At 33.9% G+C, this 25,064-nt stretch overlaps 1 protein-coding gene across 2 annotated transcripts in view; it reads left to right on the top strand.

Annotated features, from left to right (window-relative positions):
• The window catches only part of LOC126975451 (opioid-binding protein/cell adhesion molecule-like), a 123,635-nt gene that overhangs the window by 78,521 nt on the left and 20,050 nt on the right, over positions 1-25,064 (top strand). For both annotated transcript variants that reach the window (XM_050823362.1, XM_050823360.1), the window contains one exon: positions 17,057-17,264. In XM_050823362.1, the coding sequence (XP_050679319.1) occupies positions 17,057-17,264 (208 nt within the window). The remainder of the gene's footprint in view (positions 1-17,056; positions 17,265-25,064) is intronic.

A 25,064-nucleotide genomic window follows, 5' to 3' on the forward strand; every position in this document is an offset into this window, starting at 1 on the left:
AATAAAGATGTAATGTTGAAACGAAAATTATTTATCATAATTCATGGGTACTCGACTCGAAAAGAGGACGAGGAAGCATTCACAAACCCTCTGGCAGCAAAAATCTGCATAAATAAATATTATTCACTTCATTCTGAAAGCAAAATTTAGTCCGCTTCTGCTATTTATATCTCCGTATGTTTGTATATTGTAATACGCCTTATTAGCCTAGTTTGGAAAGGGAAATCAAACAATGTTGAGGGATAGTATGTAGGACTGTTTCCTGCTGCTTTGTGCCCCAGGGCACTAGATTTTTCAAATACACCAAAACCGAAAGTGCCGTACGGCACCCTAATCCCTTAGCAACCCTTATTTTGTTTATAAGATGGTGTATTTTCCATGGTCTTAAAGCTTATTTTAAAAGCTTTCTGATTTATTCACTCAAATCGTCCTAATTAGAAGCAGTCTATTGCTAATCGTAAAATAATACGCATTAACAGACGCTGCGCAAGCGCTAATATCACGCTGATCTGAACCATACCGCGTGATCAGTTTCCCGGAACGAAAAGGTTAAATAGTTGGTGGACATTAAGTCACACTTAGGTTTTTTACATACGAGATGAGTCATATTATGGTTAATTATAATTCTCAATTATATTATACATTTAAGTAAGTAAGGCTGACGACCTGTATAGCCGAGTGGTTAGCGATCCTACCTACTAAGCTATATGACGAATATGGATGTTTGTTTCCGAGTCATGGATGTTTAAATGTATTTATGTATGTTTATATGAATTTGTGTATGTTCAAGTAAGTATATTGTATTAAATATATCATTGTCTTGTAACCCATAACACAGGCTATATGTGCTTAACTTGGGGCAAGATAATTTGTGTGAAAAGTGTGTCAATATTTTTATCAATATTATTATTATTAAGTAGATATTAAGTCTTATTTGCAATTAATAGTTTTTTCTAGTAAAAATGTATAATTAGAACATCTTCGCGATACAAGGGCAACATAAGGGGCGATGTGGTAGGCGCAGAGGATGCTTGCCAGCGGTCACTAAGCATAAGATCTAAAAAGTATCACCAAAGCTACAGAAAGCAGATATTCATTTGGAGAATTAATTTACCAGCGCCAAGTTTCTAAAAAGTTCTCCCCGGTTTTATTTTTAAATTATGCTGTTTTATATTTTATTTAAATAATCCGGTTGAACTCGTTTGAATTGAACCACGTCAACAAAATACTGGGCTGGAATTATACATAAAAAACAATATAACAAAAGCGCGTACACCTTCCTTAAAGGCCGGCAGCGCTCCTGTGATTCCTCTGGTGTTGCAAGAGAGTGTGGGCGGCGGTGATCACTTAACACCAGGTGACCCGTACGCTCGTTTGTCCTCCTATTCCATAAAAAAAATATATTTATTGTGGCACAAGTTATCATGACTCGGAAATAATCTCTATGTATATGCTTTTACAACAAGTTCCCAGAAAATGTTCAAAACAAATGTATTACGAAGTTCAAAATAATTGTTAAAAAACGTTTGTGTGGTAACGGGTACTATAACATAAAAGACTTTCTTAATGATACCACAGATTGAGAATGAAGCACCCACAGGCTATTAATTAACATTTTTGTACGATTTTACATTGTAACCATATATTTATTTAAAAAAAAGAAGCCCGCTGAGTTTCTTGCATCCGTTCTTCTCAGGTCTGACGCATACATCTTGGAATGTGTGGTAGTTTTTGATTTTCATAATGTGATATAATATCCTATTTACAATAAAAATATTTTAATTTGAAGTTGAAACTTATATATTTTAATCAATAAAACGTTGGCACTTACGGGAACTCGAACAAAAAATTCCTAGTTTCACCGATCAGATCGGAAAACGTATGATGTGATCACAGTAATTCGCAAATCAACAGCGCTTTATGTTGGCACAGAATATAAAGAATGATTGCAAGGAAAATAAGATAATCCGTAAAAGAAGTACAAAAATAACTTGATTTGATTGCGACCTTTTCAAGTACGACAGTCTGTGACTTATTGGACTCTCCAGGCTCTGATTCAATATTACTCTGTATTTATTACTTTATTAACTTTAATAATTTTGTTGGACTAGCAATTTGTGCTGCAGAAGATAAAAAGATTTGATTTATTCGAAATTGTAGACTTTAAGTTAAAGTATTTATGTTATTTATTTACATGTATATATTAATGGATAAGTACATTATGATCTTGTTAATGTAAAACATACAGATTATTGCAATTCGTACTTTTAACTTCGCTTTTATTAAATTTTCAGTTCTTTTTGTTATATTGTTTTTTATGGGAGTTAGTGACAAAACGGGCTGACCGTCCGCCTGATACCTATTAAGTCCAGCAGCATCTGCTCAAAACAGTATTGATAAATAAACTATTTTAAATTAGGCTTACATTAAATGCTTTTTGTCGTCTTATCTTCACTATAACTATTTGTTTTAAATTACTGAATCTACCATAAGAACATACAAGAAACTCAGCGGCCACTCATTTCGATCAAATAGATTTTTATTTTTATTTTACAATGGCTGTAATATACAAAACAAATTAGTTTGTAAGGTGCTGCATCCAATATATGAATCCTGTTTTAATATTATAAATTATTTCATAAAAAGTAATAAATTATAAACTGTATAAATATAAAAATATCGTATATTGGATGCATCAACGAGGTTGATTTCATTATTCGAGTAAGGATGAGAATTTGTAACGGAATACAAAGTGTTCTAATGCGTAGCTTCATTCGACTCGACCTAGATAGTGAGATTGCGGCACTCACCCTGATAATATTTAAAATGGAATATCTCATGTCTATCGTGCCTATATCAATCCACCACTCAAAAAATATCAAACCACTGATCTTTAGATCTGTATTCCAGAAAGCGTCTCTATACGTGATCCGTGATCAACTTACTGTAGTTTATCTCTATTGTTTATAGTTATTAAGACACTGACAAGACCCATTTGATCACGAATGACTCATTGAAAAGTCTTCTTGAATGTAAGTTTGTTTGTTACGCTTTCAGGCTGGAACTAAGAAATCGCTTTTGATGAAATTTGGTACAGAGATAGACTAGTGCTTAGGAAAGGACATTCATACATTTTATTTTTATCCCGGAAAAAAGTAATAGTTCCTGCGGGATTTGTGAAAAAATTAGAAATTCACGGCGATGAGCTATAACTACGTCTAAGTAGGTTTAGTTTACCATAGCAATCATCTTCGAAATAAGTTTCATATAATATTTTGAGAACGGGAGCGAAAACGGGAATCTGGGTAGGTCTGAGAATCGGACAACATCTATTTTTCATCCCCCTAAATGTTAAGGGTGGTCCTAGCCAATTTTTTTTTTTCTTGACATTTTTTTTAAATTTTTTGATTATGAGTCAACTTTAAAAAATATATACAACTTAAAATTTTCACCTATCTACGATCAACAGTTACTTATGTATCGCGATTTTAATATAGGCACTACAACGTTTGCTGGTTCAGCTAGTTATTTATAAAAATCTTTATGTACGCGGACAAAGTCGAAAAATACGTTAATAATTCTTTAATAAAATAACTAAATATTATAAAAAAGAAGGCTATGTGACTTTGAACGTTGTTTATATAGGAAAAACTGAACATTGACAATGTTTGTCGCATAAAACGATTATCGTGTTTGAACCCCGTCCCTAATTCAATGTTATCTATGATCTATCGTCAATTTGTTTCCGATTCACTCGAGCTCCGAGCCAACGCCCCGGGAACCAACCATCCGACAAATTCATTTGCATTGCGCTGGGATGTTATCTCATTAGATCGGTTTTCCTTTTTCCTGACTCTCATTCCTCTTGTTATATGCATTCAACCGAGAATTTAGGAAAAGCGTCGATAATTTTATATGATTTCATTACATTATAATTTAATACAAACCCTGAAGATTTAAAAGATTTTTTCATTCAATATCATACTTTTAAAAGTTATTAATTCAGGCTTGTTGGGAGAATTAGATACCTTAATATTATTTGAATCAAGTTTACAGATAATTAAGGTTTGTAATGATAGTATACAAAAATGAAAATATACATTTTATCTGTATTAACCGCGTGAAAAAAATAGTAATTGAAAATAGTGTCTAGCACTTAGCCATGTAATCAACGTATAATATTTTTTCACTTTCTTTCAATACGTAAATCTTTTTTGTGAAAATTCTTTTTGTTATTTTGAGACAAGTTTTTTTTTATAGTAAAACGATGAAAAGCTCAGTGCTATCGAGTTAAGTAAATATTTGCTACAACTGTTCACTGTATACCCATATTTTGTAATCATCAGATAAGGATAAATTTCGGAATCAATAATTTAATAGACTATAATATTTATTCACTTTATACAATATGCTATTATGTAAAGCATCTACGAATACACAACCTTCTTACTGCTACGAGTCGTAGCATGTATGTGCTACGACTCGTAGTATGTATTAGGTATGTGCTACAAAAACAAAGTTCGGGTTCACCATGTTGCCAAATGTATCGTTTTATTGTGGTGGCCACCATCATAATAATATATATTCCAAATGCTTTGCGTGACTCTATTTTGAGTTTAATGATGGATAACTCTCTTCATGTGGGTCACTATATTATAAAATTAGCTTTCTTGCTTCATCTTCATCAGCGGAAAGACGTCCACTGCTGGACAAAGGTTGCCCCCAAAGATCTCTACAACGATCAGTACTGCGCTGACCTCATCCAATATTCCAACTACTCTGGCGATCCTGACCAGATCATCGGTTCATCTTGAGGGGGGGGGCTACCAACACTTCGTCTTCCGGTATGTGATCGCCGTTCGAGGACTTTACTGCCCCACCGGCTACTGCCACACACTGGATAAAAACCTTCTTGCTTGCCTTTACAAATATGAGATATATGTGTTTGTTGCCTGTATTTTGTTCTAATAATAAAAAGTATACATTATGATGTACATTATAAAATTAAATATGTTATAAAATGCAATTCAACTAATATTACTCTCTTCTACGTGTACTACAATAAGTCACCGTTATGTTGCTATGCTGTCGACAATTTCTTGAGGTTGGCTATGTGTATTTTTGATGGATTTCACTAATTTCTTTGAACTTGGATCATTTATATCTGTGAAAAAGTCGAAAATAATTGTACTTAGAGTAATTCACGCACACTAACACAGTGTCATACAAACCGCGAATGTAAGACGTAGCTTATCACGCACACTAAAGTGTTATTCCTGGCCTGTTTTTATTGGTTGTGTAACAACAAGAGACTCTATCTAGATGTTTTAATTATCTTAGTCTTATTAGGTACCTTGAGTAGATATGAAGTAATTATAATAATAATGTTGTAATTCTTAATTTACTTTCATTTTGCAAAGAAATTTTTAATAGGTGGTGTACAACGGGTACATGAAGTCAAATAAACTTAATATAAATAGGCTTAAGCTAAGAGCTTTAGAATCGTCAATATAAATATTTAATTTATTTGATATACTATATGACGAGGGAAGAACCTCTGTATTGTTTTAAAAGGTGTGACGTCACTACTGTAATTGACACCACAATTGCTATCTTGCTGAAGATCACTCATTGGTTCGTCTAAAGAAAACTACACGAGTAGGTATTTTACTACTTTCGTTTATTCAACGGGCAGTGTTACGATGTCCCAGAGAGGTCCGTACCGTACGACAGCCCGAGCACGACTGCCTCCAGTGTCTTTTTTTTTTTTTGAGATCGTGCGGGCTATATTTATAAGACCCAGCGCACGTGCTACTGCACGTGTTTTGAAATGCGGCCGTATTTACGGTCTCGGTGCACCTGCACGTGTTTTCAATTCATGTTGTTTTTGCAATAATTTCACATCACAATGTAATTAAAGGATAAAAAATAATAGTTAAACTGAATTATTCTCGTTTTTATAATAGGTGTGTGTAGTATTTGCGCCGATATATATTATGTTGGAAAAAGTAGAGCTTTCGAGAAGAACATACAAGAAACTCAACGGCCACTCTTTTAAATCAGATTAATATCAGAGTTTTACAATCATCATCATCAACGTCCACTGCTAGACAAAGACCTCCCCCAAACATCTCGACGAAGATCGACCCTCCGCTGCCTTCATCCACCGTATTCCGGCGATCTTCTTACCAACACTGCGTCTTCCGACGTGAAAGTAAAAGAGGCCAAAGTAAGAATGGTCGTTGCCTATGAGTGCAAAAACATTAATTTAGATCTATTAACACAACGAGTTATTACACACGAGAGTTGAGAGTTAAACAAAACATACAAAATTTATGACGATACGTACTCGAACGGTGAGCTCAGTTGGACGAGTACTCGCACGGAACGCGATAGATCGTGGTTTCGAGTCACGCATCATTTATAAAATTGAGTTTTCTAATTTTATTTGTGTATTTATCCTATAAGTGAGAGTTATCACTTTAAAAATATAACAATATGTTAAGATTTATTTAGGTCAATATTTAATGTTTTTTTTTGTGTTGGCAATACTAATAAATAAATAAAAAGAGTCGAATAAACCTACATATATAAATAATTCCGAAAACCAAAAACTGATAAGTTGTGAGGGTTAACGGTTCCAGCTATTGCGCAGCTGACCTTTCAATTGAAAGATCGTTTCATATACTGGACGTTAACAACGTTAAGGATAACGTTTTACGGAAAGTGCCTTTTGTGGTCAGTTTCGGATCAGATATGACAGAAACTTATATGGATGAAAATTATTTATATCAAATTTGAACCGTAAATAATACATCGCTTATATCGTAGGTTGTCCGACCGATTTCAGCCGAGAGAATTAATTGATAAAAAAAATTTACATACAATTTAAATACACTTAAACTTGTTATGCCTACTTCTCCATTATAGATACTCGATATATGTTAGGCCATGGATATGTTTTTATAACATGATCCCAGAAAATGTACAAAACAAATATTAACACATACCTACACACGATAGTCAAAAAAGTTGTGAAAAAAACTTTACTATAACATAAATGACTTTCTTAAACATATACGTAAATTGAATCCTACTCGAATGAGCTTAATTTATTTAATCTGTGATCTTGTACGGGAGCACCATATCATATTAATAAATAACATTTAATTATACGCATAATTTTTATCACACTAACTTTTTTTTTTAATGATAATAAGGGACGAGACGAGCAGGACGTTCAGTTGATGGTAATTGATACGCCATGCCCATTATAATGCAGTGCCGCTCAGGATTCTCAAAAAATCCAAAAATTCTGAGCGGCACTACAATTGCGCTCGTCACCTTGAGACATAAGATGTTAAGCCTCATTTGCCCAGTAATTTCACTAGCTACGGCGCCCTTCAGACCGAAACACAGTAATGCTTACACATTACTGCTTCACGGCAGAAATAGACGCCGTTGTGGTTCCCATAATCTAGCCAGCTTCTTGTGCAAAGGAGCTTCCCACTGGTATTTGGAAGATTTGTTGGAAGAATTAGATACCTAAATATTATTTGAATCAAGTTTACAGATAATTAAAGTTTGTAATGATAGTATCCAAAAATGAAAATATACATTTTATCTGTATTAACCGCGTGAAAAAAATAGTAATTGAAAATAGTGTCTAGCACTTAGCCATGTAATCAACGTATAATATTTTTTCACTTTCTTTCAATACGCCCAAAGCCCCCAAAGATCTCTACAACGATCGGTACTACGCTGCCCACATCTAATATTAACACACAGAAACACAGTAATGCTTACACATTACTGCTTCACGGCAGAAATAGGCGCCGTTGTGGTTCCCATAATCTAGCCAGCTTCTTGTGCAAAGGAGCTTCCCACTGGTATTTCTTTTCTTTTCATTTCTTTACTTTTCAGTTATATCCTTACATAGTTTACTAGTGGACCCGACAGTCCTGTACATACGTCTTAAATTTGAAAAATAGGTCCAGCCGTTAGGAGGAGTTCACTAACATACACATGAACAGGAGAATTATATTATATGGACAGAATTGAGAATCTAAACCAATTTCAAATTCATTGGATCACACAAAAAAATCATAAAAATCGGTCCAGCCGTTTAGGAGGTAGTTCAATTGCGAATCTAAACCATTCTCGAATCCACCTGAAGACACACACCAATCTCAAATTCACTGGAACACACAAAAAAATCATCAAAATGGGTACAGCCGTTTAGGAGGTAGTTCAATTGTGAATCTTAACCACTCTCGAATCCACCTGAAGACACACAGAAAGTTTCATTAATTTCGGTTCAGCCGTTAAGGAGGAGTTCATTAACAACAGACGCACAATATAAATATGTATATTAAGATATTCTTTAGGATACAATTTGTTATTAAATTATTATGATTTTTTATTAGTTATGTTAACTGAGTTGTGAATGACGTCATAGCACAATAATCATCACCAAGTTGCCTGAAGTTCTGATTGTTATTTTTGAGTTATCACTGACTTCTGAGAGTCTACTTTTTTTTCCGAAACGAAACGACGTAAACGAACGAAATTTAAACGAAGTTTCGATAGTGACCCTATTCTATTTTGTTTTCGGACACATCGACGAAGCTTGGTACCATAGACAATATTCGGGAACGAATGGTGAACGATTGACTAATTTGAAGAGTTTTATTTCATCCCAGTGATTCGTAGTAAGTGATGACATCCATAATTATCTGTATTACACACGCAATATAAACATGTTAAATTAGCACTTACGATTTTTTGTTTGGATTCTGTAAAAAGTTTTCTTAAAAGAGTTCTTAATTATGGTGCTATAATTTATTATCATCTTTTAAAGAGCTTTTTTAACTCACCTCGCAATCGCTATACATACTCATTCTATCAAAAAGTTTTAAGTAAATATTAGTTAAGTACTTATTTGTTTTTTTCACTAAACTTTTTGCCTCTACTTAATACCACTCTATTATAGGTATATTTTTCATGCCCTTCGACCTGCCTGTAGAGCTTGAGGTGAAGAAGCAACTGATTGAGAGGGAACCTGCCTGCTACTTTCAGTTTGTAGTTCATCGCCTGTCAACTGGGGAATATCAATACCACCCCTTATATATAACATATGTAAAACACAGCAGGCTATAATTTATTTCAGTTTCCTTCAAACTCTAAGTCGGGAATTTCACTTATATTAAATTGGTTGCGCAGGCGGCGCCGGTTCCTTCTACGTTCTAAGTGTTCTTCACGTAGAGCAGACTCAATTAAAAGTATTCTTGAAACCATTTCAAGCAAATTTGCAACAAAATCCACACAAACGAAAATCAAAAGGTAATTTCTTTGGTTTCATCAATTTGAGCTTAAAATTCCGAACAAACAGCTGTCATATTCAAATTTTCGTTCGCAACGTAAATGAATTAGAGTAGGCTTAGAAATTTGAAATGTCAAACAGTGACATTCGGGACGAAACTTCGAAATAAATGGAATCGTAGTAGGAAACTCACGAAACTTCGATCAAAACTTCGTTTTTCGTTGAATAACGGCCGTTTTTAATAACCTTCAATAAATCATTTTACGCTAACTTACATTTCAATAACCTATTGACATAAATCATTGTACTATAGCTATATTGGACATAACTATGGATAGATAAGATCTAACGGTGACAGCAGTGTATCCGTCAGTCAAACTTATGGTAGATAGGTTATTGAAAACGGCCGTATGAGTAGACCTACTGACATGTGGCATCATAATCGGGAACTAACGATTTCACGCGTTATTCACAGAGAATCATAAAAGTAATTTTATTTGCTTTACAACTGTTTTAATTGTTGATTAAGTTTTACAAAATTTATGGATGTGTACTGCCATTATATCATTCATTACATTTGTGTATTATATAGAAGAGTAATCCAATATCTATCACCATTCCTATTCATTTTATTAATTGTATTCTACAATGTTACTTTAACAAATTTATAAATATTTTTAAGATTAAAAATATTTCTAGGCTATTCGTTGATCGACTATTCCACGATATCTAAAATGCAAAGCCAAATTGCCTTCAAAGAACTTACTTTGAGCCGCCCACATTCTATCGCTCCACAATTCGCAGGTATCAGCTCAAACTATTTGACCGCGTGAACCTCAGAGGTACTCTATTCATCGGATATCTGATGTTCTCTGTGAATGCCTCGATCAACTGATGCGACGTACAAACGTACAACGAAGTGCGTTGTGTGTCTTCTCTTGCATTTATAATGGGAGGTGTTGCAGATTTGTTTGACCTATTCCCCGCTGTCAAAGTACATCTTCACAGCACACGCTACAAACTTAAATATTATCCTCACCATCTGAATGTGTGGCGTTTATGTACAGTGCGGTTTACAAGCAACTTTATGCCTATACTATCTAAGTTTGAAATTAAGTTCCTTTTGCAGTATCCAAATGATTTGAGTTTTCTTAAGTGTTAACTCCACTAATATTTGTCTATAAACAATACGACACGTGTTTCCTCTCTGCACGAGGCATCCTCAGGGCATGTTAAGTCCCGCAAAGTAACGCCTACTTCAATAAATTTCCTTTTGCATTGTTTCCAGGACGATATATTATACGCATATATCATTAAGATATACCTACATATATATACATATATATATATAAAACTATTATTATATTATTTTTGTGGTTAAATATATATATACATATAACCACAAAAAATATGTGAAAATACTTAATTATTATCATACGAATAATAATTATATTCGCGATTTTTCATCTTCTTTACTTATCCATACTTCGTATAAGAAGCACCAATAGTATGTTCTAATTTATAATAAGAATGACAATATTAACAGACTTTTACACTAATTGTACCTGTGATATGGGGTACAAGCATCCATATTCCTCATATAAATGTTTGCACCTACCGGGATTTGAACCCGTGACCTCTAGCTCACTAGGCAGGGTTACTAACCCACTGGGCTATATGGATTATAATTTATTTATAATTATGCTTAATTATAGCATAAATATATTTATTTACAAAAATATAAATGCATATTTACTGAAAATAATTCACTACCACTATATTTAAGAACGCGTTCTCAAAACAGAGAGGTATCGAATCGTACCACTACACTAACACCGCTCAAACACATATACGTACTTAAAGTTAATAGCGGGAATCAAATGAATTTGATACTTTAGCAAGTTTGAATTTTGTTTTTTTTAATACATATGTATCTTTGATAATTGGTTGATGTATTCGTTTAGTAGTTAAATATTTGAACTTTAGATGGCAATTCTGTCGCATAACGTCGTGTGCAGTAAACGCGGTTTTTTTTTAAATCCAAGATGGCCGCTGTGAAAAATTATGATTTCAGCAATATGGGTATCGTATCCGAGGTTATCGAGGGTGCAGAGAACGATTTAGGGATCATTTTTGAAATCCAAGATGGCCGCCGCGCAAAATTATGATTTCAACAATATGGGTATCGGATCCGAGGTTATCAAGGGTGCAGACAACGATTTTGTGATCATTTTTGAAATACAAAATGGCCGCCGCGAAAAATTATGATTTCAGCAATATTGGTATCGTATCCGAGGTTATCGAGGGTGCAGAGAACGATTTTGGATCATTTTTGAAATATAAGATGGCCGCCGCGCAAAATTACGCTTTCAACAATATCGGTATCGTATCCGAGGTTCTCGAGGGTGCATAGAACGATTTTGGGATCATTTTTTAAATCCAAGATGGCCGCGGTGCATAATTACGCTTTCAACAATATGGATACCGAATCCGAGGTTCTCAAGGGTACAGAGAACGAATTTGGAGTGATTTTTTAATTCCAAGATGACCGCCGCGCAAAATTTTGATTTCAACAATATGGATACCGAATCCGAAGTTCTCAAGGGTACAGAAAACGAATTTGGAGTCATTTTTGAAATCCAAAACGGCCGCCGCGCAAAAACATGATTTCAATATTATGGATATCGAATCCGAAGCTCGAGGGCGCAGAGAACCAAATTGGGATCACTTTTGAAATACAAGATGGCTGCCGCGCAAAATTATGATATCAACAATATGGATATCGTATTTGAGGTTCTCGAGGGTGCAGAGAACGAATTTGGGATCATTTTTGAAGTGAAACTTCTTTGCCCGCATGAGGGTAAATTTTTTACGGATGAAACGGAATAAAGTGTCACGAAAATGAAGGAGGTTTTTATCCAAGAAGAGGGAAGGGAAATTGAGTCTGATTGAGATTGAGAGTGAGAAAAACAACTGTGAGCTGTGAAGTAAAACAACTTCAATACTAGCGTTGTATCATGTAGGTTTAGCTCGCGGCCGTGAGTTAGTAGAACGTCTTCCCTACTAGCTTTGTATTGTGCAGGTTTATTGAGTAATAATAATTAGTAAAACATCTAATCATTTCTAATATTGACAAAATTCAATCCGTTTAGACAACAGATTAGGGTAATTATTAATATAAACGAGATTTAAAAATTGGTTTTCACAAATAAGTTTCACTTCTGACTTGTGTACTTTGTACGCACGACATTTTTTGTGTTGTCTGGTGCTTTAGACGTAGCTTCCCCCCTAAGGACACCTCCCCTACAAGTGGAGTTGAAAAAAATACTGGAGACTTACCTTGTGGGGTATCGTTGGATAGGTCTTTGAAAGTTAGATTCAGGTTTGATACATTTCCTTTGCTCTTTTGAAAGTAATTCGGGATTAAGGAAGACATACGTTACATTTATGTAATAGCTCATACCTAATGATTACAATATCTATTGAAATAACTCTTCTTGACATCATATGGAGATAATAATTGATAAGAAGGGTAGAGCTTCTTGTGGTTAAAATGAGGATGAAAATTTTTTTTGCATGTAGGGTATCAATAGATAAGTCTTTCAAAATCAAATCTTGAGATTTTTAATTAGATTGGTAGCGGAATGTGTTTTGTAAATATTGTGGGTGAAAAGTCGAAACGTAAATATTTATGTATTTAGGTAATGAATAATTAATTTAGCATGTGGGATATTGTAAGACAGGCCTTTTATAATATAATTTAAGTTTATGAATGAATTCTAATTTTGACGATGTAAATGACACCCATGAAGAAAATTTTGTAGTTTCATAGGCGCCATCATGGATTTCGATTTTGACCCGATATTCGTTATTGTTTACCCCGAAAACCATGAAAATGACACCCATGATAAGAAGTTGGTGAATTTCATAGGCGCCATCTTGAAATTCGATTTTGACCTGAAATTCATTATTGTTGACCCCGAAAACCATGAAAATGACACCCATGAAGAGAAGTTGGTAAATTTCATTGGCGCCATCTTGGATTTCGATTTTGACCCGATATTCGTTATTGTTGACTCCGAAAACCATGAAAATGACACCCATGAAGTTGGTTAAATTCGTAGGCGCCATCTTGGATTTCGATTTTGACCCGATATTCGTTATTGTTGACCCCGAAGACCATGAAAATGACACCTATCAAGAGAAGTTGGTAATTTTCATAGGCGCCTTCTTGGATTTCGATTTTGTCCCAATATTCGTTATTGTTGACCCCGAAAACCATAAAAATGACACCAATGAGGAGAAGTTGGTAAAATTCATAGGCGCCATCTTATATTTCGATTTTGACCCGATATTCGTTATTTTTGACCCCGAAAACCATGAAAACACACATGAAGAGAAGTTGGTAAAATTCATAGGCGCCATCTTGGATTTAGATTTTGACTCGATATTCGTTATTGTTGACCCCGAAAACCATGAAAATGACACCCATGAAGAGAAGTTGGTAAAATTCATAGGCGCCATCTTGGATTTCGATTTTGACCCGATGTCGATTTAATATAGACCTTATATTTCGAGATGAACTTAAAAATCACTAATTCTTCAAAAAAGTACAGAAACATAATTTTTAGAAAATCTGACTGCTTACAAAATATGTAAAGTATCAAAGACAGTATTGTAGAGCTTATAAAAAATATTCATGTTCGTACAGCGATCTTTCCGAGTACGAGCTGCTGCTTACAACCGATACAGTGTCTACCCACGACGGCGGCCGAGCGCGGACTGACGTTGTTTCGATAGATATTTCTGTGCAATGCGTACGGAGTGACAAAATAAAATAACCCTTAATACCACACTTTAAAGCTCATGCTTATCAGAAAAATATATGAATTTTAGACGATTCATTTATATTTTTTTCTGGGATTGCTTATAACATATGCATTAATTTATCTCCCATGTTTTTGAAAATATTATATCTGCATTCCTTACGTAATTTTTAGGTGACAAAATTATGTAAGTAGTAGCAGAAAACTGATCCTGAATGAAGCCCCATTTCGTCAATTTTGTGTGAAGAGGTAACGGATAATCGTTTTTACGACACAAAATATCAAAATTTCAAAGCAAAAATTTCCCGCTAATTGGAGATAAAGAAGTAATCTATTTGTGGCAATTTTTATTTTTGTTAGATTTAGTTTCATTTCATCACAAACTCTACCGAAAAATATCTTATTTTTGTCGGATTCGTAAACGCGTCCTTAAACCACCACCGCTATACTCATAACTTCATAAAAATAACAAATTCATTGACAATCTGTGATGATTGTATGTATGATATAGATGTGAATTTAAAAAATATATAAAGGCCTTTACGTTTTCCTAAATAGATATGAATTAGTAATATGTTAATATTTTTTAAATACTATCCAATCACATACTTATAGCATAACTAAAAAGATTATGTAGAGGACACAATTATTAAAAAGTGTTTACCTTGACTCAGACAGCATCACATTTTAGAAGATTGTGGAACGGAAATCAATATGCCAAGCTTCTTATTAGTTTTAGTAAGTATTTAATAGTGGCTCTTTCAAATCCCATTAAATGAATAGATTATCAAGCTAATATTCAGAAACCTGGTTATGGGTTAATTTTTATACTTATATCTACTGTTTTGTTGCAGATTGTTATAATCAAATAAAAATATTTTTATAATGATTGAGTTAATTAATTGGTTCAAGCCTTATATTAAACTTAAGCAAAGCCCTTTAAAATTATAATGTGGCATAAAAAAGGACGTCGAAAGTGACGAATATTTACCATTACGTCACCTGTCTCTCAATCGTCCGCAAATCTCATCAATAAAAGTGGCACGATTTGTACCTCCTTCCTCTTATATACGTTGGACATTCAACAAACGTTGCTGGAAATTTTATAAGTAAGCCAACACATTTGAATTTGCATTAATTTAAATAAATTAATAGATTTGAAATCAATCAAGTGTTTTCATCAATACAACTGGCATTAATAGAAATAAACGAATAATTTTGATGTCTTTACATACGTTCCTGAGATGTGATCACTTCGGCTCATATATTCCACATACACCAGAGGAATCACAGGACGATGCCAATCTTATAAAGTATCGAATAAACTAACACATTCGAATTCGAAAACCAAAAACATTGGTAAGTGATGGACAAGGATTGAACCTGGTGGTCCTAGGTTTGATTCAAAATATAAATTAATTAATTATTGTAATCGTTTTAAAAATAGACTAATGAAATAGTACAAATGATTTAAGTTTTCTTTAGTATTAATTCCGCCAATATTTGTTTTTAAACAATTCTCTCTCGTCTCGTGCCAGATTTTGGCGAGACAACACGTCCTGAGGATGCCTCGTGTAGAGGCGAAACACATGTCGAATTGTTTAAAAACAAATATTGGCGGAATTAGCACTAAAGAAAACTTAAATCATTTGTATGATTATGGATTTCCGCAAAGTAACGCCTACTTCAATAAATTTTAATGAAATAGTATAAAAAACTAAAAAAAAATTAAATGCATGAATTATATCGCATTTACAAAGAAAAATAGTTTTAACACTATTTGGTATTTTTAGCTTCTTTAAAATTTTACTATTATTATGATATATTTCATGGTACATAAACATCATAGTTGAAAACCCGGCTGTGGTGGCATAGAAGAGCTTATGTTGATTTTATTACCCTGAAATGTTTTATTACGATCATTTAGCAGTAATATATTCGGGGAAGATGACAATTTTATTACGTATTCTACGGTACGATACGAAACGGTCCAATCTTCGATATACAGTCAAGTCAGTTTACGTCTAGTTTATCTAATTCTTTATACTTATATATTTACTATCTGACCCAGCAAACGTTGTATTGCCGATATTAAAATCGCGATACAAAAGTAACTGTTGATCGTAGATGGGTGAAAATTTGAAATTGTATGTATTTTTTAATGCTGACTACATAATCAAACAAATATAAAAAAATGTAAAAAAACATCAAAAATAAAAATTAGTGTAATAAAAAAAAAAAAATTAAACACCCTTAACATTTAGGGGTATGTAAAATAGATGTTGGCCGATTCTCAGACCTACTCAATATGCTCATAAAATTTCATGAGAATCGGTCAAGCCGTTTCGGAGGAGTACGGGAACGAACATTGTGACACGACAATTTTATATATAAGATATTATATTGGTTTCGCTTTTTTTTAATTGTAATTAAATTGATATTTTCTGAATGCACAAAAATACTATTTATGCCTTATTCTAACATTTATTCGATAAAGACCCAGATACAGAACACAGCTAAATACTGAATCCTGACCAGTTGCAGAAATTGCTGATCTCACAGATAAATATTAATAACTCAATTTTATTACCTATTTATAGCATAAAATAAAAAAAAAATAACAAAAAAACAACCGACATCAAAAACACTATTCCAAAACAATAAATGTAATATTATGCACTAAAAAGTAAAAAATATTGTGTATTTTTTTAAAATCTCATTAATTAATCTAATTCTAGCTACGATTATTGTAGACCTAAGTTAGATTAACCTAAGCTAACCTATAAATATTTCTTTAAAATTACTGAATTTACCATATGTTCGGAGAAAATAAACCTTGAACATACAATTAACGGCCACTCTTTTTATATTTTGAATATATTATAAATTTAATTAATATTTTTCATAGGTCGCATGGATTCGAGCCGACGATCAGACGATACTGACACTTCATACAAGACTGGTGACACACAGCCCTCGGTATGCTGTCACAAACGACTCACCTGGGTCCTGGCAGCTTCACATCAGACCCCTGAAGGTGGAAGACAGAGGATGCTACATGTGCCAGATTAACACGAGCACTATGAAGAAGCAAATTGGATGCGTTGATGTTCTTGGTGAGGTTTTAAAACTTATTTTATTAGTATGCACATGACAAGTTAATTACTTCAATTAATTTTAGAAAAATTGTTTATATTAAAATTCACAGTACTATACTAGACTTCTAGCCCAAAAATGTAGTTGTAACCACATAAAAAGAGTTAACGCAATAAGATATCTTGGAATAGTTGAAGACGACACATCAAGTTTCAGAGATCACGTTGCTGCTGTCTCAACTCGCTTACGAGAATTGGTATACACCATTAAATTGCTTCGAGAGTCCGCTGAGCTTTCATTATTAAAAATCATCTATTGAGCCCTCGGACAATCAATCATAAATTACTGCATTCTAGCCTGGGGAGGTACAAATTCCACCAACCTCATAAAATTGGAAAGAGCGCAAAGAGCTGTGTTAAAAGTCGCTTTGAGGAAACCGATTACATACCCAACGAATGATTTGTACAGCGACGCTCAGATGCTCGGCGCTCGAAAGCTTTACCTGATAAGAGTGGCGATGCATGTCCACAAAACAGCTCTGAATTTAAAAGAGTACAATACATTGCTTAAAAACCGAGTTGCCTGTTACTACTGTCAAAACTGCATTTGCATGTCGCTTTCCAACCTTTTTGTACCTCGGATTTATAATAAACTGGTCCAGCTATGTAAATTTAAAGAACACTCCACCTTCAAGGCTAGATAGCTTCTATCAAAATGTTTAATACAACTATCTTATATGGAAACTGAAAATCTTCTTAAGGTACAATCAAAAGGTACTTCTTAAAGGATATATACACACAATTAATACTTGTATATTTATTACTTTTAGTTTATTTCTTTATATGATTAGTTAAATTTTAGTAATCAGCGGGTTGTCACTAGCCGCTTGTATATCTTTATTTTCTGTTAATTCTACTATTACCCCCACGAGACAGGCAACGCCTAGTGTGGGGGTCAGTATAAAATGTTAATTTGTACATGTAAAGTGCGAAATAAATGAATTTGTATTTTTTTGTATTTGTAGTTAATTAATTAATAAAGTTAATAAAACATTTTTTTTATCAATTCATGTAGTGAAAATTAAAACATTTTTTGTTACAATTTTGAAAAAAAGCTAATAATTTCTGTTTCTGATAATAATATTAATTGTTTCCGAGTCTAATGCCTAGTTTGGGGCAAGATAAATTGTGTAAAAGTGTGCCAATATTATTACTTTGATATCATGTGATGTACACTGTTCACTCCCCGATGCCACATCTTATACAGTTACGTTTGGGAAAGGTATGCGACTATGTGGTACCAAATCCGAGTGTGAAACACATACCTCGATACATCCTAAAAGATCCCGCATCGCGAACGCAACACTGACATAAACACACAAATGCTGCACAACCCAAGCACTAACGTCAGGTCACTACACCACTGTCGACGAGGGTGAGGTCCGGTGTTTCCGACCGCTGGCACTCGTCACGTAGACGTTTGTCAGAGTTCACCACCTTCTAGTGTACAGATTGGCCAAGGTCTGAGTCTCGTAGGAGACGACCCGTTGTACCCGCTGTAAGCTGGAAAAGCCACTTAGTCCTGCCAGGCATTGAGTCCATTCGAAAAAAAACATTTGAAATGAAGTAATTTCTCGCCTTACACAGTACGCCAAGCTTTTTGAGACAATTTTGTATGGAAAGAACTTCCCTTAAATAAATATTTTTCATGATTTAACCATAACAATTGCAACTCGTTTCATATTGCATTTAAACTGACATATTGACACACACTCATATATTTATACACTCACACTCACAAATACACTCATAATTTATATAGAGGTTGATACATTTAGAAAAAGTTTAGATCTGCATTTTAATCGTTATTAGTTTGCCCTCTTTATTATGTATCCCATCTTACCTTACCACCTTAGGGAGATGGGAATGGCTGAAAACCAGCGCTGCATGAAAATATTATTTCAAGCAGCATAAGCTGAGCCTACTCCCTTTTGTCTTAATGTATGTTTGTAATAAGCTGATATTGTGTACTTAAATTAAGTTCAAGGCAATAAATATAATTATTATTATTATTGTTATATTTATGGTATTGGATTGTCATAAGTATAATAAACAATTTAATTTTTTTAATTACATAAAAATCTTCACAATGCTTCCGTTAATTTATAGGTTATGTATGATAGGCAACAGCTGTCTCATTTGTAACTTCAATTACAATATTTTAAAGACTTAGTAAAGTTAAACTATTTACAATTATAATACTGTATACTCAATGACGTCATACTGAAAGTGAAATACCGAGATAGAACATCTGAATGCACCTGAAATCAATCAAGATACTCTGGTACGATATCTGCAACGGCGCACGAAATATCCACAAATCTCCTCTAAAATGATTCACTAGATCGATAGAGTTCAATGTATCTCAATCACATCGAACGCTTAGACTGACACACGAGACTCGATTCGAGGCCACTTCAAACGATGCGTAATTTAATCGTGTTCTCGTTTATACGAAACATTTTGGGGATTATTTCGTCGATTTAGCGAATGCGATTGCTAATATTACATACATGGAAAATTCTCGAGATAATATTTATGTATGTCGCAGTTATATTGTCAAAGCTGTGATATTACAATCTCACTAGTGATATTATAATAAAACGGTAGATTGTGAATCGACTTCATTTCTTACAATTTAACGGCCTGGTTTTAGTGACATTGTAATGTCACGGGTACACTATAGTGATATTGTACAGCAATAATATTTTGACAATTTTAATGGTCGTTAGTATAAGAGGCCGTCTCTGATAGGTCTGTTTCTTCTATTTATTATATAGGCATTATTATATCGGCCTTTGTTCACTAGTAGGTCCCAAAAACAAATTTAGACTGTTGACCACAACGCACGAGCCGAGCGTAGCGTGCCGCGGCAGCGGCCGGCGATTGCCAGAATCGAATCGGCCTCTGTTCATACGTGGAAAATTGCATACGTGGTCCAATGTTTACTATTATTGTTTTGGATATCGCGTATGAAAAAATATTGACCAATCAGAACGCTCGACGTTCAATTCACACTGCTAACTTCATTTGTAATATATCTGGATTATATATAGGATCAGAAAGCACGCTTTAATTGAAAATCCCAACCAAATAGTATGAATAATAATTTTAAATATGAAGTACATTAAATAATTGTATTTTTATTATTTAGTGCGTGCTTTTTCATTTTAATTTATTTTATATTTATAGTGGTCAAACTCAAACCTCCATACTCGATACTAATATAATTATACCTATAAAAAACTTCATTACTGAGAAGAAAATTTATGTTTTCTTTACATTTCCATCTTTCTTAGACATTGCGAAAAAATCACCAAAGTACCCTAATTTTACAGTTGGAGCCATGTTATTCATTCAATCTAGATAATTGTTGTATGAAAAATTATTAACTGTTTACATATACTATTTAACATGACATAGTTTTGTTATTCTTGTAAAGAAAATTGTATTATGTTTGTAATAAATTGAAAATGATTCTTAATATGAATTATAACTATGGCGATCATCTGCGAGAGGGGTAACCTATCCCTCGATTCTTCAAGGCTGTGGCTTGGTCCCCAGCCTTAAACCGTTTTTTAGTTATAAAGAGACATAGTGTCAGTGAGCTACAAAACAATCACAAAGTTTGACAAAAAAATAATTAAAACAGATGCTACAGATCCATAGGCGTTGCGTAGAGATGTGGCTTCATTGTGTGTTCAAGAGCTGTTTTACCTGATTCCTGCCGCCGAATTCCACCTTCGCACGACACGCCACAAGTTAGGATATCATTCCCACCATCTGGATGTGTGGCGGTCCTCGACAGTGAGGTTTTCAAGGAGCTTTCTTCCACGTACTACAAAGCTGTGGAATGAACTTCCTTGTTCGGTGTTTCCAGGACGATACGACATGGGTAGCTTCAAAGAAAACGCGTACACCTTCCTCAAAGACCGGTAACGCTCCTGTGAGTCCTCTGGTGTTGCAAGAGAATGTGAGCGGCGATCACTTAACACCAGGTGACCAGCTCGTTTGTCCTCCTTTTCCATAAAAAAAGTACAGATATAGATATATTGCAGTATAAAGTTATTATACTCAGCAATTTTAATGTACAATCGAATTAACACCATTTTCAACTACGCAATATTATAGTGGTTGCCCTCGACGCCACAGCGTAAACCGTGTTCCGGACTTTGTGATTTAATATCTGTACGGTTTATTCACGGTGAACTAAACTGTGTTTAAATACTTTAAATATTATTCTAGGGTTGAACCAGATGGAGATTTTACCAGTGGGAGGCTCCTTTGCACAGCATGCCGGCTAGATTAATATGATTTGGGGATTTCGTCTAGATTATGGGTACCACAACCTATATCTGCCGTGAAGCAGTAATCTGTAAGCATTATTGTGTTTCGGTTTGAAGGGCGCCGTAGCTAGTGAAATTACTTAAATGAGACTTATCATCTTATGTCTCAAGGTGATGAGTGCAATTGTAGTGCCGCTCAGAATATTGGGTTTTTCAAGAATCCTGAGCGGTATTGCATTGTTATCGGCAGCGCGTATCACTTACCATCAGCTGAACGTCGTTCTGGTCTCGTCCCTTACAGTCATAAAAATACAATTGTAATTTATCAGACATCACAATACTGAATATCCAATACAATGAATAACTCATATATAAAATAAATGGTGCCAACCGTGCAACGATGTTGTTAGGAGCAATTAAATTAGCATCAAATCATTTACAGCCATGCAAGTGGTTACTCTCGACACCGCAACGCGAACTGTTTGTGTCCGATTTTAGTGATTTACTTGCAAACTCTCGCGTTCTCGGGTTTTCTGCAAATGCACTGCATCGAGTTTAAATAAAATAGATTGTCTCTAAGTCAAGTTAAGAAAATTTGGTCATAGGAAACTATAGTGGCCATATTTTTATACAAGATATGTTCTTGACTATTGCTTTTTTATATGAAAACACAGGATGAGATGAGAAGGACGTTCAGCTGGTGGTTATTGATTCGCACTATCCATTACAATGCAGTGAGACTCTTGAGGAACCCAAAAATTCTGGGTGGTATTGCAACTGCATCATCTTGAGACATAAGATGTTAAGTCTCATTTGCCCAGTAATTACACTAGCTACGGCGTCCTTCAGACCGCAATACAATAAAGCTTACTCCTTACTGCCTCAGGGCAGAAAAGGCACCGTTGTGGTACCCATAATCTAGCCGGCATCCTGTGCAAAGAAGAAGCGTCCCACTCGTAAAAGCCTCTCTGAGTTTTTAACACTTAGTCAAATTTAATTTCAAAAAAGATCAATACCAACATTATCTGTGTCTCTCTGTTTTGTTTTTTTCTGATATTTTTGTTTTTGTAAGTGCTAGAGAGTACTTCAAAGATTACTTATAAAGGCTCTATCATATAGAGGCCGCAAAGAGAGGCCTAGCACACAAATCGACCACAGAATATTTAGTTAATAAGTTAAGCTAGTTAATTTTTGGAGGAGGATATTGTTGAGAATAAAGTCCCGAATGTAAAGATTTTACTCACGGTTTTTGGACGGGACTGTAATTATTATTGTCCTCTGAGGGTTACGCCACTTTCTTCATACCTTACATTGTTCGTTTACCCACGGAGTTGACAATAATTCAATAAATATAATAATAATAATAAATATTATATATTGCATGTTTATTATCTTTGGTACGCTTTTACGTGCCAACTTATTAGATTATTGATGCAATTGTGATAACATATTGTCAAAGATACAGCAACTTATAAATATAACGTTCCACTCTTAGATTAAGGATTGGTCTCCACTGCGCTCCAACTAGATACCGCACTACCTATGAACAATAGGTATATTATTACGGCAAATATTAGGTATTTGTGTGCGTGGCAGCTTGACAGTCACTGGCATCTTTCAAATTTTTGTAACATACGCTTCGTGTTATTTTACATTGAAATTAATAAAATACAAAATACATGCTGGTAGATGCCACAGATATATTTATAATAGGTATTAATAGACAAAGGAGATATTTAGATTTTAATTAAAATACAGTTTATTTTTCGATTTAGACAGGAATATTTATCATCTATTACTCCAAAACAAATATGTTTGTATATTTGTTTGTATTTACTTTTAGCTATTTGTTTAGTTTACGATCTTAGATTAAGGATTGGTCTCCGCTGTGCTCCAATTAGATACCGTACTATCTAAGAACAATAGCTTTTTTATTACGGCAACTATTAGATGCTTGTGTGCGTGGCATTTTGACACTTAATGGCATCTTTCGTGTTATTTTACATTGAAATTAATAAAATACAAAATACTTACTGATGATATGTGATCTCAGTGTCTTACTTATTTCTTGTAGTATTATTTTTACAAAGTTTTATTACGCAACCCGGCATTAAAGTTTCAATTTATAGCAAAATTGAACAGAACATGTGGCACGTCAACGTCACACATTGTTCGAGGCTGGTTCGAGTACGCCCACTTGGGTGTAGTATTAGTTCCCGCACTTTGCGAGTATGCCTGCGGTATCTAGTTGAAGCGCAGCGGAGACCAATCTTAAATCTAAGGTTATACTCATAAAAGCACTGGTAATCTAATATTGAGGGCGAAAAAATTATAAATGTACGACTACACTACACATCTGATCTTGATAAGATTTATGAATTGTATAAACATGTATAGTCTGATGTAAGGGGATGAAAATAGTACCCTCTATTCAAAAATTTAATGAGTTCTCTATAAACTGATTAAAATATTTATTAATTTATTTACTATGGCACCTACACAGAATACACATTTCAATTCATTAAATTATACCACAAAGTCCAAAAGTTCCTGTAATGACATATATATTAATGAAAGTAAATGTAAGTCCTATACGCTAAAATGTCAGAAAAGAATATAAAAAGATAAATTAATTTTACAAATCATTACAAGCTACAATGTCATTTCATTATAATCACAAAAATACAAATATATATTTTGTCAATTCGTTTTTTATAAAACATTAGGTCATTACATTTTGCTAATCACGTTGTCCGGTTTCTCTTAAATTGTGCTACTGTGTCTCCAAAAAATATCCATATGGCGCTTGTTACAAATTAAAGAGTTGTATATATGTTAATATAAAGATAACAAAATCCAATAAGCCTAATGAAAATGTAAATATTTATTACGAATCCCTTTCGTATTTATTTTTATAATTCTATCCAAAAACGTAGCGCGAAAACGAATAAAAGCAACATAAACGTTTATATCGATAAAAAACAGCTCCATTTCCTATAAATTACAATTTTTCATAGCGCCTTTCATTGTTTTTCATAATACCTTTCCACAATTCAAATGAAAATAACAGAAATCTAGCAAGTATTCAACCGTGAAATACGAGGGCGTTTCGTTGAGTACAGATGATTTATTATCACGTAATATCACTTCGGATTTGATATTGTTCCCTTTATATAATATTTCTTTATCTCGAAGCTTGTGATTTACTTATTTATTATATATCATATAACAGCGGTAATCAGTTCTACCAGTCACAGACCTTGGTGACATCTACAATTCTTTCATTCACAAAAACATTCTTTCACAAAAAAAATTAACCTGTTTCACTGGCATCGTCAGATTATTTCCTAATTCTTAGTAGCTTGTGTTTTTTATGAAATTAGGGGACGAGACGAGCAGGACGTTCAGTTGATGGTATTTGATACGCCTTGCCCATTATAATGTTGTGCCGCTCAGGATTTTTGAAAAACACAAA

This window comes from Leptidea sinapis, chromosome 36 (genome assembly GCF_905404315.1).
Source record: "Leptidea sinapis chromosome 36, ilLepSina1.1, whole genome shotgun sequence".
NCBI classification, from domain to species: Eukaryota; Metazoa; Arthropoda; class Insecta; order Lepidoptera; family Pieridae; genus Leptidea; species Leptidea sinapis.